Source organism: Cucurbita pepo, chromosome LG06, assembly GCF_002806865.2.
Source record: "Cucurbita pepo subsp. pepo cultivar mu-cu-16 chromosome LG06, ASM280686v2, whole genome shotgun sequence".
In the NCBI taxonomy this organism is placed as follows: Eukaryota; Viridiplantae; Streptophyta; class Magnoliopsida; order Cucurbitales; family Cucurbitaceae; genus Cucurbita; species Cucurbita pepo.
In genome coordinates this window covers 257220-274561 of record NC_036643.1, presented here as the reverse complement: position 1 = coordinate 274561, position 17342 = coordinate 257220, and the positions used below count along the sequence as shown (strand labels likewise).

Below are 17342 nucleotides of genomic sequence, written 5' to 3'. Positions count from 1 at the left end.
ACAAGAGGTAGCCTCCAAATGTAAATCCCACCAAAGTTGTTTCTTCTTCCCAAGAGCAAATAGATTGCATTGTATCAATGACATACCTGTAATTTTACTTTGTCAATATGATATCATTACGAAATGAGTGACCCAACACAATTTTAGTCACACACCTCAAAAACTCCTATTTCCAATCTAAATCCATCAGGACTTCCTTCACCAATTGTGCTTAAATTTTATAATCTAACTCTAAATACTTCTACATACAAGCCTACTGTAATCTGGCATACTTCTTCATACTTCTGCATACTTCTTCATACTTCTTCAAACTTCTGCATACTTTTTCATACTTCTTCATAGTAGTCTGGCATACTTCTGCATACTGTAGTCTGGCATACTTTGACATATTGTAGTCTGGCATACTTCTGCATACTGTAGTCTGGCATACTTCTGCATACTGTAGTCTGGCATACTTCGACATACTGTAGTCCGGCATACTTCTGCATACTTCTGCAAAGCTGAGTTCTACAACATACTTCTGCATATTTTTGCGCCGTTAACCTAAGAAATACTTTTGCATACTTCTGCATACTGTTCATACTTCTGCATACTTGTTCATACTTTTTCATACTGTAGTCCGACATACTTCTGCATACTTCTGCAAAACCGAGTTCTGCAATTATCATGTAGGAAAATTTTCAAATCAAGGCCAAAACCAGTTAGGGAGGGATAAGATGTGAGAATAATAGACGAGAGACATCTTTAAATTTTCATAATTAAATGTTAAGGTTATCATTAGGTTGATAATTACAAACCACAATGCACTCTCAAACTATTTTATTAATTGAAACGACTCGATGTTCGAAAGCATGACAAGTTTAAGCCGCATACAGATTCAGATTCATTTCCAGTAAATTAGCATAATAGTGTACTTACTGTGTTCTGGTTGGTCGATTAAGAAGCTTTGCGGCTTGCCACCGAAGCTTCTTCTTCCCGGTGAACTACAATATTTTTTTTTAATCAAATAAAAAATAAAAAGATGCTACCTGTAGCAAACATGTTTACTTGCTATCACGGTAGGGAACATGATACCCTTCTCTTTGTTTCTTCTCATCTCCCAATGCACTTATCCATTGTCGAGAGCCAAAAGGCCCTTGTTGATATGAACTCTTTGAAAATAGATAAAGATTTAATTACAAACATATCATTCTAGGGTCGACTAGCTACTTGAAAACAGGTTTGATTCAAATATAATATTCATTAATCTTCATATGATTAAGAATATAACATTCATTAATCTGCATTACTCCCTTCTACACCTTTGAAAACAGAGGTCAAAGCCTTCAATACTGTAGAAGGCAGTCAAAGCCTTCAATACTGCAAAAGGCAAGGAGAACTTCAACCGATATACAAGCATTTCAATACAACCAAAATGTATTAGAGAGATTCAAAAACTTCACCAGATCACGGTACATAATCAAATCAAAACACCACTTAATCAAACAACTAAAGCAATATCTAGTACTGCAAAAGAAATCTAAGATAAGACTATAGAACGAACATTTCTCAGCCCAATAACCGCAAATAACCAAACAATATCGTACGCACCAAAAAGAAAACATGCAACAAGAATTCCAACTTTTTTAATCAAAAGGGAATGAAAAAGAAAAATCATAAAAAATTTGGAACCATATACCTCCATGATTGTAGTTGCAGGTAAAACGAGAACACAATCCAACGACTCACAACAAGTTGAACTAAGCCAGGAGATATAAGATCCCAAATCACATTCATTTTCGGANAAAAAAAAAATACAATCTAAAGGCAAATGCAAATCACATTGCATAACAAAACACAACATAATCAAACTACGGTCCAACCGTACCACAAAAAGATGATTAGAAAACAAGCAATATGAAGTACTTAAAATTTTCTTAATAGAAAAACGAACTTCCTTCAATCAACAAATACACAAGCTTGCGGCGGCCACCCGAATCCCAAAAACAGCAACAAAAGAGACCCAACATAGTCGAGAAGCTCGCTAGAATCGAGACTGAGATGAGAAAAATAAGAATCGGAAGGTATGTGGTACAATTCGAATTGAAGCAGTATTTATAGCAACGGCGAGGGCGCGGTTTCTAGAGGATTCGCAACGCGCGCGCCTTAATGAATGAAAACGACTCTGTGGAGTTTGGAGTGTCACTATCGTAAATAGTTTGTACATGAAAGTACGCTTCTACCCTTGAATAGTGCATTTTCACGTCTTACCCTTCTTCAAAAAAATAAAAATTCCTTTAATACCTTTTTTTTTTTTTTTTTTTTTTTTGCAATACATGATTTAATACCATTTTTAAAATTATAAAAATAATATAATTTTTTAGAAAAAAATAAATAAATCAAATTCAAATAGAATATATAATATTTACCTTCCACATTTACTTACCTAATCTTTAGAAAGGGTTTAGAGCAATTTTCAATATTGAAGAATTTCTATTTAATGAAAAATAAATTGAATATTCAAATTAAACCTACATAATACTTAATGAAATTGATAAAATTATTGGTTTATTTTATTTTATTTTTGTGAAGGACAAATAGTACAGTTGTTTTTCTTTATGAAACGAAAGTTTATATTTCAAAATAAGAATTACAATAAAAAATTATATAAAGATATGTATATTATCTTTTTAATTTATATTTTTTTAGTTTGTTTTTAATTAAAAATAAAAAAAAATAAAATTACCCTAGCAAAATTTATAAGAGGTTATTCAAGAGTTAATTTTTTAAAAAATATATATTTTAACTAAGGCTATAAATTTTTAATTTACAGTTTCTTTTTTTCTTTTTTGTTAATTTCTTAAACTTTTAATTCAATATTTTTTTTCGTTTATTTTTAATACGCGTATAAATATTTATTAAAAAATCAATACATTACGTATTTATTAGACATAGAAATTTTGTTTTATTAGATAACATTGAAGGAATAAAATAAAAATAATTAATGGGAAACCAGAAAAACAAAAAGAGTGGTAGCCAAAGAGAGAGAATCTATACACAATCAGCCAAGATTTAATGCTGAGAGAAAGAGAGAAGTGACCGTGTAAAATGGATTACAGTAATTTATTTTTCCATTTCTTTTTTTTCGAAAATTCGGGATTGTCGGTGATTCTCAAGGATTCCAGAAGCCCAAGACCTAAACCTCTCCAAGGGGATTTGATTTCGACGGTCCTGATTTAAAATGACGCGTGTGAGAAATGATGGGTCATCGTTTAGTAAGTATGGACATGGAGGTCAGAAAAATATTGACATGTACAATAAGTAAATATACTATTAATTAAAAAAAAAAAATTAAGGATTCTGTTTTTTGATAAGGTTTTGGGAGAATTCTGACAATTAAGAGTTTTGGGATGGATGGAACTCCAATTTGTCACATCTAATATTTCATTTATTTTATTACTAAATTTTAAATTTTGTTCACATATTTAATATTAAAAAAACATAAATTTACTAAATTATTGATTAAATTTAGTGAATATTAAAAAATATAACAAAATAAGTAAATTCGAGAAGACTTATTGAAAAAAAAAAAAAATCAAATCAATCCAATCAAACCATATGTCTATTATGTTCATACCTTTAATATATTATAGAAAAACATACCTTTCAAGATCTTCCTTAACATGGTTCAAATTACAGAAAGAAAAAAAAACAATCGAAAAACATAATATTCTTACGTTGTAAAATCAAAGTCAACGTTGGAAGCCAATATTCAACCAATATTCTCGGCGTCCGAAGAAATAGAGGGAAATGAAAGTTTTGGATGTACGGCGAATAAAGAGAAATGGAAGTTTTGGGTTTACGCTGAATGAAGAGAAATGGAAGCTTTGAGTTTTCTCTCAAGCTTAGGCGTTCCTTCATTTTCTCGTGCTAGAAGAAAAGTTAGTTACCTACTTGTGCAGATCATATTTATGCCCCCGGCCGTTAACCTGATCTGAAGTAGTCTTGCATACTTTTGCATACTTCAATTACCTACTTCGTAGATCATAGTTATGCTCCCGGTCGTTAACCTGATTAGAAACAGTCCTACATACTTCTACATACCTCTGCAAAGCCTTTCCCATATAATGTTATCGCATGTATTGTTATCAGATATGCCTTCCCCAAGCTTTTGCTCAATGGTAATAGTAAAAATGGTCATACTTGTGCTTCTGCAAAATCTTTCCCAAGTTTTTTCTTTTGCTCCATGTTTATAGTAAAGATGTCATGTGATCGACTGTCACATGATGCAAAAGAATACCATATTCATACCGCAAACTTCCGCATACTTCTGCAGAGCTTTTCCCATAGAATGTCATAGCATGTATCATCATGAGACATACCTTTTGCAGGCTTTTTCTTTTGCCCCATGATAATAGTAAAGATGGCATATGATCGACTGTCACATAATGCAAAAGGAGACCATGTTCATACTTTTAATACACTATAGAAATGAATTTTGTCGAATTTCTATCCGATCGCAACATCAACATTTAGTTTCTTATCCCTTCAACATATTGTAATTTCAAGAAATTATTTAAATATAGAAATGGAAATTCAAATCCAAAAGACATTAAACACACCAAAGTTTCAGTTTGGGAAACTTTAATGGCAGAGTAAAAGGTAAATGAGTTCATATCTTCAAGAATTTCAAACCGTCGATATAAGAAAAGGAAAGACAAAAGAAAATATGAATTTCATCAAATCTATATTTTGATAGACTCTACCATGCTGTAATTTCAATAAATGATATTCTAATCAAGAACTCTGAAAAATCCTTCGTTACCTCGAACTTCTCGAATATTTTCTCCATTACCTTGGATATTACTCCATCATTACTTCCTTCACCAGGATAGTTTGTCCCCATTGTGTAAGTCTCTCAGACTTCGTCTGCAACAACAAACCACAACAACTTAAGTCAAACTAGAAACTATTTAAGAAACACAACTCTAAGACAACATAAATGTTCGACCTGTCCATAAGCAATAACAGTAACATCATAGCCCTCATATAATGCATCCACTAATGGAGCAATGCAGTTGTCATATAATGCATAAGATGGCGATCCAGAGCTACCGTATACATTATCGTATCTGAATACATGTGACGGAATTTAAACCTGCAAAATTGAATCATTCCATTAAACACAAACAAAAAATTTCAACCACTCAAAATTGGAAACAAACGAAATGGAAAAAAAACATTTAAAACCCAACTTAATCAACACCTGAGGTTCGCCAGGCACAAATGTAATACAATCCATACACCCATCCATTAGCTCGGGTGTAATCAAAGGTCTAATGTTCACAGCAACGCGTACGCATTGCAAAGAATCTGAACATTTTCCATCCAAGTTCTCCATTGGCGAGCTTATCTAAAATCCACTTGTTCTAAACGAGAATCAAGTAGAACGAAATTACATAACATCCGACTAACAAATCAGCCGGCTGTCGAAAGCATTACAATTTCTAGAATAGCTCTCAAATTTTCTAAAACAAACTTCTCCTCTAAACTAATCAAATCTGATAAAACTAAAACGAAAATGAAATTTGACGTTACCCAAACAAGATCAAAAGATAATCACTACACAGCCAACTCTCAACCTATTTTGTTAACTGAAACGACTCGATGTTCTGACGCATTACAAATTCAAGCTGCATATCGGATTCATTTCTAGTCGAACTCTAGAGCTTCCTAGCATAGTTCAAATTACACAAAAACCTACACTTCTAGAGCTTCCTTAGCATGGNAAAAAAAAAAAAAAAAAAAAAAAAAAAAAAAAAAAAAAAAAAAAAAAAAAAACCAAACGAAAAACATAGTATACTTATGATAAAATATCAAAGTCAACGTTGGAAGCCTAGATTCAACCGATATTCTTAGTTTCTGAACAAACAGAGGGAAATGGAAGCTTTGGGATACATCGAAATAAGAGAAATGGAAGTTGCCGAGTTATGCAATTTTCATATCCTACATACTTATGTATATTTCTGCATACTTCTTCAAACTGAATTCTGTCAGTTTCATATCAGGCATACTTTTTCATACTTCTTCATACCTCTAAATACCTCTTCATACATATTCATATTTCTGCATACTTCTTCAAAGTTGAGTTCGTTAATTTTCATTTAGGAAATTTTTTAGCTGTATGCCAATATTGTTTAAGAGGGATAAATTGAACTTTTTCATACTTATAAATATTTCTGCATACTTCTTTAGACTATTTTATAACTTTGCATACCGCTGCATACTTTTTCATACTTCTACAGACTTCTGTATATTTCTGCATACTTTTTCAATACAAACTTACAATTGCCGAGTTATGCAATTTTCATATCCTTCGTACTGTTGTAAACTTTTGCATACTTTTTCATACTTCTGCATACTTATTCATAACTCTAAACACTCTTGCATACTTCTGCATACTTTTACATACAATTTTCATTTAGAGAAAATTTTAAATGTATGCCAAAACGGTTGAGGAAAAAAAATGCAATTTTTCATACCTCTAAATACTTCTGCATACTTCTATATACTTCTGCATACCTCTACATACTTCTGCATACTTCTTTCGTACTACTGCATACTTTTTCATATTTATGCATACTTCCTCAAAACTTAGTTCTGCCATTTTCATTTAAGGAAATTGTCAGATAAAGGCCAAAACTGTTGAAAATGGATAAAAGTGAGAAGAAAGAACAACGGATATTTTTAAATTTTCATAATCAAATGTTAGGGCTGGCATTGAGTTGATAATGAAGAGAAACTTAAAATTTACAATTCTTCTAATCTCTAGAATACAAAGATACCTTTTTCTTTTGCTCCATGGTAATAATAAAGATGACATGTGATCGACGGTCACATAATGCAAAAGAAGACCATGTTCATACTTTTAATACATTATAAAAATAAATTCTGTCGAATTTCTTTCAGATTGCAACATCAACATTTGGTTTCTTATACCTTCAACATGCTGTAATTTCAAAAAATTGTTATAATAATGTAAAAGGAGACAATTTCTTAGTACTTCCAGTTGCACGTGCTAATAAACCATGAGACAAGTGAAATGTCATTTCTTCCGTGCTGCAAAACTTTGCCTCAGTGACACCAACAAATGTAATCCCTCCATTAATAGTTTCTCATATTTGAATTGGAACTCGGGGAGAAGTAAAAGGTTTTGTTCTTTCACCCCTTGCGTTAAGATAATTACTTGCCTCAAGCAACTCAAAGACTTCTCCCTTTAGTATATGTTATTATCATATCCATGAAATATGAATTTATACTAACAAATATTTCCAAACAACAAAAAGAAAGTAAACACTTCACAGCAGTCAGTTAAATGTTACTGTTGACTTCTGGCAATTGAGAGTAAAAACTGGCCGAATAAAAAGAGAGAAATATTTTTCCTAAAACCAGATTGATTATTTCTTCGTACTTTTTCATACTTCTACATACTTCTTATACTTCTGCATACTCATGCATACTTCTGCATATTCATGTATACTTTTGCATACTCCTGCATACTCCTTCAAGGTCAAGTTGTGCCATTTTCATATAGGAAAATTTTCAGATCAAGGCAAAAACTGATTATGGAGTGGTAAAACGTGAGAATAAAGGACAAGGACATCTTTAAATTTTCATAATCAAATATTAAGACTGCTATTAAGTTAATAATGAAGAGAAAATAAAGAAAATGAGTCACTTCAAATGTAAGATCAAAAGATAATGACAATACAGTGCATTTTCAACCTATTTTATTAATTGAAACAACTCGATGTTTTGACGCATTACAAGTTCAAGCTCAAGCTGCATCCATTTTTTCTTAATTTTTATCTAAATTCAATAAAAAGTAATAATAAATGTAATAATTAAAACTTTATTATGACTCAATTAAATCATGTGTATAGTTTCTTTTCCATCCCTCCAATATCATTCAAAATTACATTACTGTTCTCTTTAATTGTAATGAGCTTAGTATAGTTAATTTTATTGTTCAATACCATCTCAATGGACTCTTATCTTTTTAACATAGAATTATTTAATTGTCGAGAAAAATATATACAAATTATTTTCGAACTCAATATTTATTTTTCAAAAAAATTAAATTACATTTTTAAATTAAAAATTTTAAAGTTTCTTAGATAAAACTAATTTATTAGGTTTGTGAGATTTGAATTTTGAACCTTTATAATTTTTTTATTTTTTATTTTTATCAAATTACATATTTATATTTATAGGATTTTATATATATAAAAAAAAATACTCTATTTTTTTAAGGGGACATACTTAGTTTTATAATATATATTTATTTTTAAAAAATAAGAATATTTGCCATTTATAAAATTGAGCATAAAGATTTAATGGGTGGGTGTAATCTCCAGTTTTGTGCCTAGTCGACCATTGCACCTCACCACCTATTGGTGAGTGTGAGCCCCAATTCTGTTCCTATAGTCGACGAGTGCATCCTCACCACCTTTTCTGATAAGTAGATATTCTGCAACTGCTACATTTCACATTGGTTTTCCGACATCGTCTACCAACAATTTTAGAGAAGCGATTTCAGTTTCCTCGGTCATAGTCATCGCTATTCCGAGCTCGATTTCAGTCTCCACAATCACTGCTATTACTGCACTTATTGTTGCAGGGTTGTAACTTTAAATTTTATTTTGAATAATTTTGAATAATTGATATAATTTGTTCCATTCTCATATTTATTTTTATTAAATTCTTTATATATATATATATATATATATATATATTTTATGTTTTCAAATCAAATAAATAATTTTATCTCCTATTAAATCAAATAAATAGGGATAATCAATTAGTGGTATTTTAGACCATATCCTATAATATCAAAAGATTAAATTCATAATTTAAGGAATGATCCTAAGTTTATAATCAATAATGCTATTTTAGACAATATTATATAATATCAAAAGATTAAATTTAAAATTTAGGAAATGATCCTGAATTTATAATTTTATTTATAAGATAAGATTGATTTCGAACTAAGATAATCTCCAAAACTAAAGATTTCAAACTAAGATTATCTCCAAAACTAAAGATTTCGAACTAAGATAATCTCCAAAACTAAAGATTTCGAACTAAGATTATCTCCACAAACTAAAGATTTCGAACTAAGATTATCTCCACAAACTAAAGATTTCGAACTAAGATTATCTCCACAAACTAAAGATTTCGAAATAAGATTATCTCCAAAAACAAAAGATTTCAAACTAAGATTAAATTCAAAAGATTTGAAACCAAGATTAAATTTAAAAGATTTGAAACCAAGATTATCTATCTAATTTTGAACTCATATCAATTCAATATCTAACCAACTTTGAATAATATTCCACTAACTAAACTTGAATTAAAAATATCCCAATTTCAAAATCACAAATAGAGGTGGCTGTCGGGTTAAAAAGGAGGAGGAAGCAAGAAATCTGAAAGTTACTTATATGCGACCAATGATTGGGTGCAGCTACACTTCTCTCAATCGTTTGTACTCTTCGAGGCTCAGCAATGACTCCTTAACTTTCACCCAATCTCCTGGCTTTGGCATAACAATAGCAATGTAGCCTTCTCTGTGAGCCTGTAATAATATGATTATTGATTTTTTCCTCTCGAGGCAAGTGAATCAGCAATGAACACTAAAATCGACAATACTAAAAACAGAAACATGGGAAACAACTGATTAGAACAACAAGGCTTTCCCAAACCCACAGTATCGGCCATTAAATTGAAAGGTCATGCTCACCACATTTTTTAGCAACTCTGGCTGCTTCATCAAGCGATCATTAACTTCCAATAGAGAACCTTTAACAGAACACCTAACAATAGTAGCATAAATGATCAGAGTTGCAATTGAAGAGAAGCTAATGGGGGCATATCAGAAATTGGTGAAAAGCAAAAACATCCAACCTTACAATATATGAAGCATCTTTGGTGCAGACTTTACATATAGCAGAATTGGGCTCAAAGAATTGCGCATTCTGCAAAATTACACTGATGACTTCAGCACAGAACATTCAATCCCAGTATCTGGAATCACATACGGGACCAGAGCGAAAAATCATAGTTCAAGTTGTAAGAACTGTTGAAAGAAATTCAGGAAAAAGTTTTTCCATTATATATTTAAATCCTCCGGATGTCATTCCTAATGATGCCTCAAAAATCATAGTTCAAGTTGTAAGGAACTGTTGAAAGAAATTCAGTAAAAAGTTTTCCCATCATACATGTAAATCCTCCGGATGTCATTCCTAATGATGCCTCAAAATTCTACTAAAAAGTAATATGCATAGTAACAAAAGAACTCCACAGCCAAAGCTGATTCTGAAACATGTTCTGTCTATGATATGCTGAAGAAATGTAAAAAAAAAAAAACATATAAATCATAAAGATCATGAAGGAAATTGACATAATCTTCTAGTGACGATAGTTTCATGAAATCCAAAGCAACAGAACTCACAAGAGGCCACCAGCACCTTAACAATAAGTGAGGTTTTATCACAATGGACGTACTTTAATTTCTAGCAACACTGTTTCTTTAGAAATCGGTAACGCGAACCAGTTCGCAAGTCCACAGTTACCATTTTCATACCTTCTTGCGTTTCCCAGTGACTTTAAAGCTACTGCGATCAGATTTCCCTACATTGAAATCAACAGCTGTGATACCACTACTGTCTTTGAATGCAATATGCGTAGGAGCCAAGCCGATCACACACAAGCTAGAATAAGAAAAACAAGGCAGATAAGTAATTACGATGAGCGGGGAATTGTACTTCGGATCAACTAGAAAGAGATATTAAAATCGTTACCCGTTGGCATGGCGGTAAACGTACTGATCATGACCTTCCTTCATAAAATCTGGAAATGAGACGACCAATTAGTCAGATTAATTAGAGGGCTTAGGGTTTAGTTAGGGCAATAAAACTCCATTGTGAATTCGAAAAAGATACGGCGACAGTGAACGTGCCAGGAGCGAAATACGAGACGAAATTGGTCTCGACGGCGGAGGGAGGCGCGAAAGGAAGATCCCTAACATCGGGAATCAGAAGTTTACGTAGCTCTTCGTCTAGTTCATCATCTTGGGAAGATTTCGGCAATGGTTCTGGCGGTTTCTGTGGTTGTTGCTCCTCAAGTGGCGGCGGTTGTGGAGAGTTTTGAACCATCGGGGAGAGATTATCAGAGGGCACCGGAGGAGGATCGGAAAATTCTAAGTTTCCTACCAAAAAAGCCTTGTGATTGCAGTTGGTGGCGGAATTGCTGGCCCGGTATGGCAAATGCGAATGAATCTTCGTCTTCTAAAACCCGAAAGGACCACCTTGCTTTATATAGCTACTAGGGCTTTGGGGGGAAATTGAATCAAATGAATATTTTAATTAGGCATTTTGAAAAAAACATCAAATATCATTCTATTAGAACATTAATTTACTGGAAACTCCCCTGAAAACAAGAAAAAAAATTCTTAAATCAAAGGAAAACAGACTAAATCTATCTAAATTCTAAAACCTGCAAAATTAGATAATAAAAGCAATTGTAAACCAACTCCATTTCAATGGAAATTCTATATACTTGTATGCGCTTACGAATTTGAGAATAAAAAAAATACTTTTTATTATTATTATGTCCGCAGGCCAGGATTCAAGGCCGTGTATTCTCTTCTTTTAATATGTGAAAATAGTGAATTATTTTGTCATTAAATCATTTGTTTAAAACTCAATTCGCCCAAACCACCAAAATCATTGTTTCAAGCGACAGGCTCGTGTATTTAAACATATTTAAAAATAAATAAAAAAAAAAACAATAATTTATGGGCACAGAAAACTTGAGTATAGAAATAGTGGGAGATAAATGAAGAAAGGGTGAGGAGCAAAGAAGAAACAAATATTAGAGAACTGAAAGGAGAGCGTTGAAGGACGCCAGAAGATCCTAAAAACTCAAATAAAAGAATACACTGTCCGACCAACAAATTTTTAAACAATAAAATATAAACGTCAAGCAGCTCACCTAAATCTACAAGAAAACGAGTCGCCACCCTCACATAGCGGCAGCTCTTTCAAACACTTACTTCCATTCCATCTAATTACGACTCCAAAAGAAAAGGAAAAAGAAGCCCAAATTCCTACTGTTAATATAGTTGTCCTTTGCAACCGGCAACTAAAAGAAGCGAAAACCCTAATGATACATCATTCATTACAGGACTCATCCATCATGTTGAATAAAATTAGGATTTTAACCTTTCAGCATCTCTCTCATGCAGCAGCCTGGATCGGTCCTCCTCCATTAGTTCTGAAACCACGTCCCCTTCCACGATACCCGCCCCTTCCACGCCCACGCCCTGAAAATACAAACAAACGCTTCCATGAGCTCAAAACAAGGGTGCCTGGGAGCTGAAATATCAAACTAAACTAAACATTTCATGCCCAACTCAATACGAAACATGAACCAAAAAAACCACTAAAACATCAAGGACAAGGAAATTTATTAAGAAAACACCATGGCTAATCAAAGATTAATTTATTAAATAAACCATACTGAAAAAGAAGTAAGAAAATACCACGGCCTTGGGGTGGGAAGTCTTGATTGTAACCTCCATCTTGCTGTAAATCAAATTGAGGTCCATTGTATCCTCCTCTTCCACGGCCACGGAAATTACCACCACCCCTCCCTCGACCCCTTCCTCTTCCATTACCACCCCTATTACGGTCCCAATCTCCATCATCATATTCATTACCCACAAAGCCATTACCTGGGGGTCCTAAAACCAATATCATTATAAAACAAAAACAAATTGTTACGGGTCATACATGCTCTACTTGAAGCAAGAAACTAAATGAACTACAACCAGCCATAAAATGATAAAAGCCATACCCTTTCATGAACAACAACATAATGAAGGGATTAAGAAGAATAAACAAAATCAAACTCTACATACCTCTACCCCTAGACCTTCCTCTGCCACTGCGGCCCCGACCTCTGCCTCGTCCTGGACCCTGATCATGAGGTGAGCCTTCTGCAATATGCAATCACAATAGGTTGTCCACTTCCCAATGCAAAAAGTTTAACAATAAATAAAAAAGGTATGATAGGACAGGTCTTACCTCCCTCGTAATCATACTCTACAAATGTTTTCACCAGCTCAGCAGGAAGTGGAGGCTGATACCTGAAGCAACAGTAATGCGTGAGACAAATGTTCATTTTTAGAAGAGCATTTTCACAATTCAGATACGAAGACTAACAAATCTAAAGAGTAAGACCAAAAAAACTTATTAAATCATTAGTAAAATTATTCAATACACGGATCCTAAATATGCAAAACCCTGAATATCTAAACATTTTTAACAACTGAATCTGAGAGAGCAGATGAACTTAAGGTTTTGTTTAAATAACATGAGAAGATCTTCATGCAAATTCAACAGTCTCATATCATTGAACATAATTTATTTTCATTTATTTTTTAAAAAGCATCTTTGAGAGATATTAAAAGCGAGTAAGGACTCACCCCACAGAGGATGTATTTAATTCCTTCTTCGAAAGGGTAATCACAATCATCGATACATGCCTTGTTGTTTCCAATCTGTAACAACAATCAAATTACTCTGTGAAACCAAAGCCCAACACTAGAGGAATTTTTTCTACATGTTCAATGACTCATGCGTCTAAATAATGAATATGGTAATATAAAGTAAAAGGGTAGATTAAATAATCCTTGCATGACATATTGATTAAAATACTCTTACGGAAGAAGGCCTTCCTCCAAGGGCTCCCATGTATCAGTGATGTCTGTGGAGCCAATTGAGGTATTCTGATGAAGACCTACAATTCGCCTCTGCATTTACCAACGACATATTGTCAAGCCCAATCTCAAAAGTAATCAAGTGGTTGAGCATCGGCAACATGAACTATTATAGCAAACCTTGATTAATTCCACAATTGTCACAGTCTTGTTTATAGCCCTTCCCATAGCCTTGAAAACAATTTCATTAGAACCTTTTTCCTGCATAAAGTTTCAAAAAGGGTAAACAAAGGTTTCAACTAATTGACAAATTAATGAAAATGTAATCATCAAATAAGTGTAATATACATAAAATAATACCGTGCATTGTCCTCTAAAACATAGAGTAACTAGGATAAAAAATGTAACATTAGGGATTTTGAGGCACATATTTCCATCACTACATGTACACACTTAACTTTCATGAGGACACATAAAGGTGTAAGTCATGTGCTCATTCTCTCTTCAAGAGTCAATTTCGTATGTCGTACAAATCCAACAAGAATTAGCAATTTATCCTTTTTTACTATTACCAAAACAGAGAAAAACACTTGAGCAGCAATGAAGATCATAAACCTTATTTGAGAAAGGGAGAATTGATGGGCATGACTATCATGCACTTGGGTATAACCATAATGTTTCGTAATACATAGCTTTCCAGCCATTAGCGTCCGTGACATCTTTATATATATATATGGCTTACACCTCATTCTTCAAGAGAAAATGCCTGAGGCTGCCTTAAGTTTTTGAAGCATGCATGACCTAAATGCCTATGAAAACCCGCTACAATGAAGCATATAAAAATATAACCGATATCAAGATTCATTGAAACTCAGAATTTAATATTTTAAGATAGTAACCACCTAGAGCCATACATTAAGTGAAAGGACTTTAAATTTTGATAAAACTAGTAGCCAGATCATATGTTTGAAGAGCATAGGGGAGCGTATACTACAGCATGAAAGAAAATTTTCTCACCACAATACATTGAAAAAAAAAAACCCAAAGTACTCAGATTATTGCACATAACACAGCGAAAATAAGTTAACAATTTCTTTGTGCCAAACAGCTGGATGTAGCCAACGCAATTACTTTTAATAGCACTCAGAATACCAAACAGAACTCACAATTTGTAAATTCCATAGAGAGACTGCGTTTTACACCAACGGATTCACAGTACGCATTAAGAGTTCTAAAAAGATTATTTACCCCAGAAAAAAAGGTCAAACTTATGAAAAGCATCTGAAGAGAGAAACCTGAAGTAGGGTCATGGCATATGTGATATAGTTGCGCATCCGTCCTTGGCTTGTAATCCGAATTTCATTCTCGTCAATTGGAGTCTCAGCCCTTGGCTTCTCAACTCTGTGGTACCGATCCATCTGCACAGCCAAAGCAATAATCCGATTAGATAGATGCTTAAACAAAATCAGTAACCCCCCGCCCCAAGCACACAAAACGCACACAGACATGGAGACGGAGCTGCATCGAAACATCCTAATCAATTACTGCAAAGTATGAAAAGGCTACGAACCAGAACAAGAAGAGTAAAATACAGAACGCGAAAGAAAAAGGGCGAAGTGCGAGGAAAGTAATCTCCAAAAACAAGAAACAGGAAGCATACTTGAAGTTATCAGGTTCGATCTCAGGACTCACAGCGATTGAAAATAGGATAAAATACGCTCCACAATAGAGAGCCCTCTTCAACGGCTTGTTTCTTCTGTTACGCCCTAAATCGCCAGCACTGGTGTTTCACCCTTTATATAGTAGCCGCACTATTGCGAAAACTACCCTAACTGACTCCTTGCAGCCGGTCCAAATAAGGTTTCCTCGCTGTTTTTTNAGATGTTATGCATTTCATTGTTTAAAATTATTTTGTCTTGCTTTTATTTTCTCTCAATTTCAGTATTTATAGACTTTTTAATTTTTAAAATATCTCTATCAATTTGAGGTTCATATTTTTTTTTTTTAATCTAACAAATATCTAAATTTTAAATTTAGATTTCTTGTATCTTGATTTTTTTAAAAAAAATTAACTGATCTATTAAATAGAAAATTACGTTCCCCAAATGCCCCTTTAATTTCATATAATTTACGATTCGTACCCATTGCCCGCTGTGCAAATCGCGGTATGAATTTGTTCTCATCTTTACTGGTTTTGTATTTTAAAAATCGTTCTTAGAGGTCCAAAAGGCCTATTGCGGGCCTATGTTCATCAAGGCCCATATCGAACCTATGGTCTTAAAGGCCCAACGTGATGTCGTGAACTCGGATTGGGCCACCAGTCCATCTTCAGGAGAGTTGAGCATTTTCAAATAATTAGTATTTTATTTATATGGGCCCCACAGTTAAAATCTATGAATTTGGCGATTATGCCCTTTTCAATATAAAATTACTGGACCAATTTGAATATGATAAACTATTTCAACAATATATGAGATGATTATGATAATTATTAAGGTTCCCATTTATGTCGTAGATTTCGAGCGAGACGCCACGTGCAAGGCAGCGAGAGGGACACGAAGATGAAAGCCAGCTGGATGGCAGGTCGCGAAGTTCAATCAGGGTAGCTTTTGGTGTGTGCAAAAAGCGAGAGGGAGTTGGGGGTGTGGGGCCCATCAGCTTTCGGTTGCTCTGCTTCTACACGGCATTTGCTGTGGACACGTGTCTTTGGGTATGGGATTATTTTTTGTTCATAGCCCTTTGTGGTGGGTCCCGCTGGATTCGCAAGCATTGTTGTTGCTGCTCGGGCGACCCCTTCCATTAATGTACGGCCCCTTTCCCTTCCCGCCTTTAACACGTGTATTACTTATAAAGGAATTATTCTATCCTTTTAATCATTTCAAGCAATCTATTTTTTTAGAGTTTATCTATTTGAATCAAATGTGGTTCCATTTCTCTTTTCCCCCCAATTTTTCTTTATTTAATCCATAAATATAATTCACATAAACTATGCATTAAATAAACATACTAAAGTAAAAAATTCCAATCATGTTTGAATTTTATTATATAAAAAAAACACCATCCATCGCAATTCATCGGCTATGACCCACAATTTCTTTTCCTTTTCAAATTTTACTTTCAAAATTTTAAAATAAGTACACACTCTCATAAATATTTTGTTATTGCATGTAAAATCTTACCATCTACTACTTTAGAGTCAAACGTCTTTGTAGACACACCTCCCAGTGACGAGTTTTGATATCATTTATAATACTCCAAGTCCACCGCTAACAGATTATTTTTTTTTATTTTCCCTTTTAAAATCTCACAATTCACTTCTTGGAGCCCAACGTCCTCTTTGGCGCACCACCCAGTGACAAGCTCTGAAACCATTTGTATTGCCTCAAACTCATCACTAATAGATATTGTCATATTGGAACTTTTCCTTCTATACTTTCCCTCAAAGTTTTAAAAATGCGTATGTTATGAAAAAATTTATATAATCTCACAATCCACCCCTCTCGGGATCAGCGTCCTCGCTGGCACACCGCCCTGTGACGCGCTTTGATACTATTTGTAATGTCTAAGCCCACTACTAATGTAT

The 17342-nt window shown here is 33.5% G+C and overlaps 2 protein-coding genes across 4 annotated transcripts; both read right to left on the bottom strand.

Annotated features, from left to right (window-relative positions):
• Nucleotides 1–9314: 9314 nt before the first annotated feature.
• LOC111797363 (protein Simiate) lies at nucleotides 9315–12097 on the bottom strand. Its single transcript, XM_023680352.1, has 7 exons — nucleotides 12092–12097; nucleotides 10997–11324; nucleotides 10839–10887; nucleotides 10622–10748; nucleotides 9943–10013; nucleotides 9779–9851; nucleotides 9315–9613 (listed from the first exon to the last, which is right to left on the bottom strand). The coding sequence occupies exons 1-7, from the start codon at nucleotides 12095–12097 to the stop codon at nucleotides 9503–9505; spliced, it is 765 nt and encodes a 254-aa protein (XP_023536120.1). The 3' UTR covers nucleotides 9315–9502.
• Nucleotides 11911–15576, bottom strand: LOC111796903 (ribonuclease P protein subunit p25-like protein). 3 transcript variants are annotated; one of them, XM_023679698.1, is made up of 9 exons: nucleotides 15420–15576; nucleotides 15055–15177; nucleotides 13940–14020; nucleotides 13764–13852; nucleotides 13526–13600; nucleotides 13125–13186; nucleotides 12959–13036; nucleotides 12581–12781; nucleotides 11911–12361 (listed from the first exon to the last, which is right to left on the bottom strand). In XM_023679698.1, the coding sequence occupies exons 2-9, from the start codon at nucleotides 15175–15177 to the stop codon at nucleotides 12276–12278; spliced, it is 795 nt and encodes a 264-aa protein (XP_023535466.1). In that variant the 5' UTR covers nucleotides 15420–15576; the 3' UTR covers nucleotides 11911–12275. The 3 variants fall into 3 exon arrangements, with proteins under 3 accessions (XP_023535466.1, XP_023535467.1, XP_023535469.1); XM_023679699.1 differs by having other exon boundaries at nucleotides 15452–15552; XM_023679701.1 differs by lacking the exon at nucleotides 15420–15576 and adding an exon at nucleotides 15330–15412.
• Between the last annotated feature and the right edge of the window lie 1766 nt (nucleotides 15577–17342).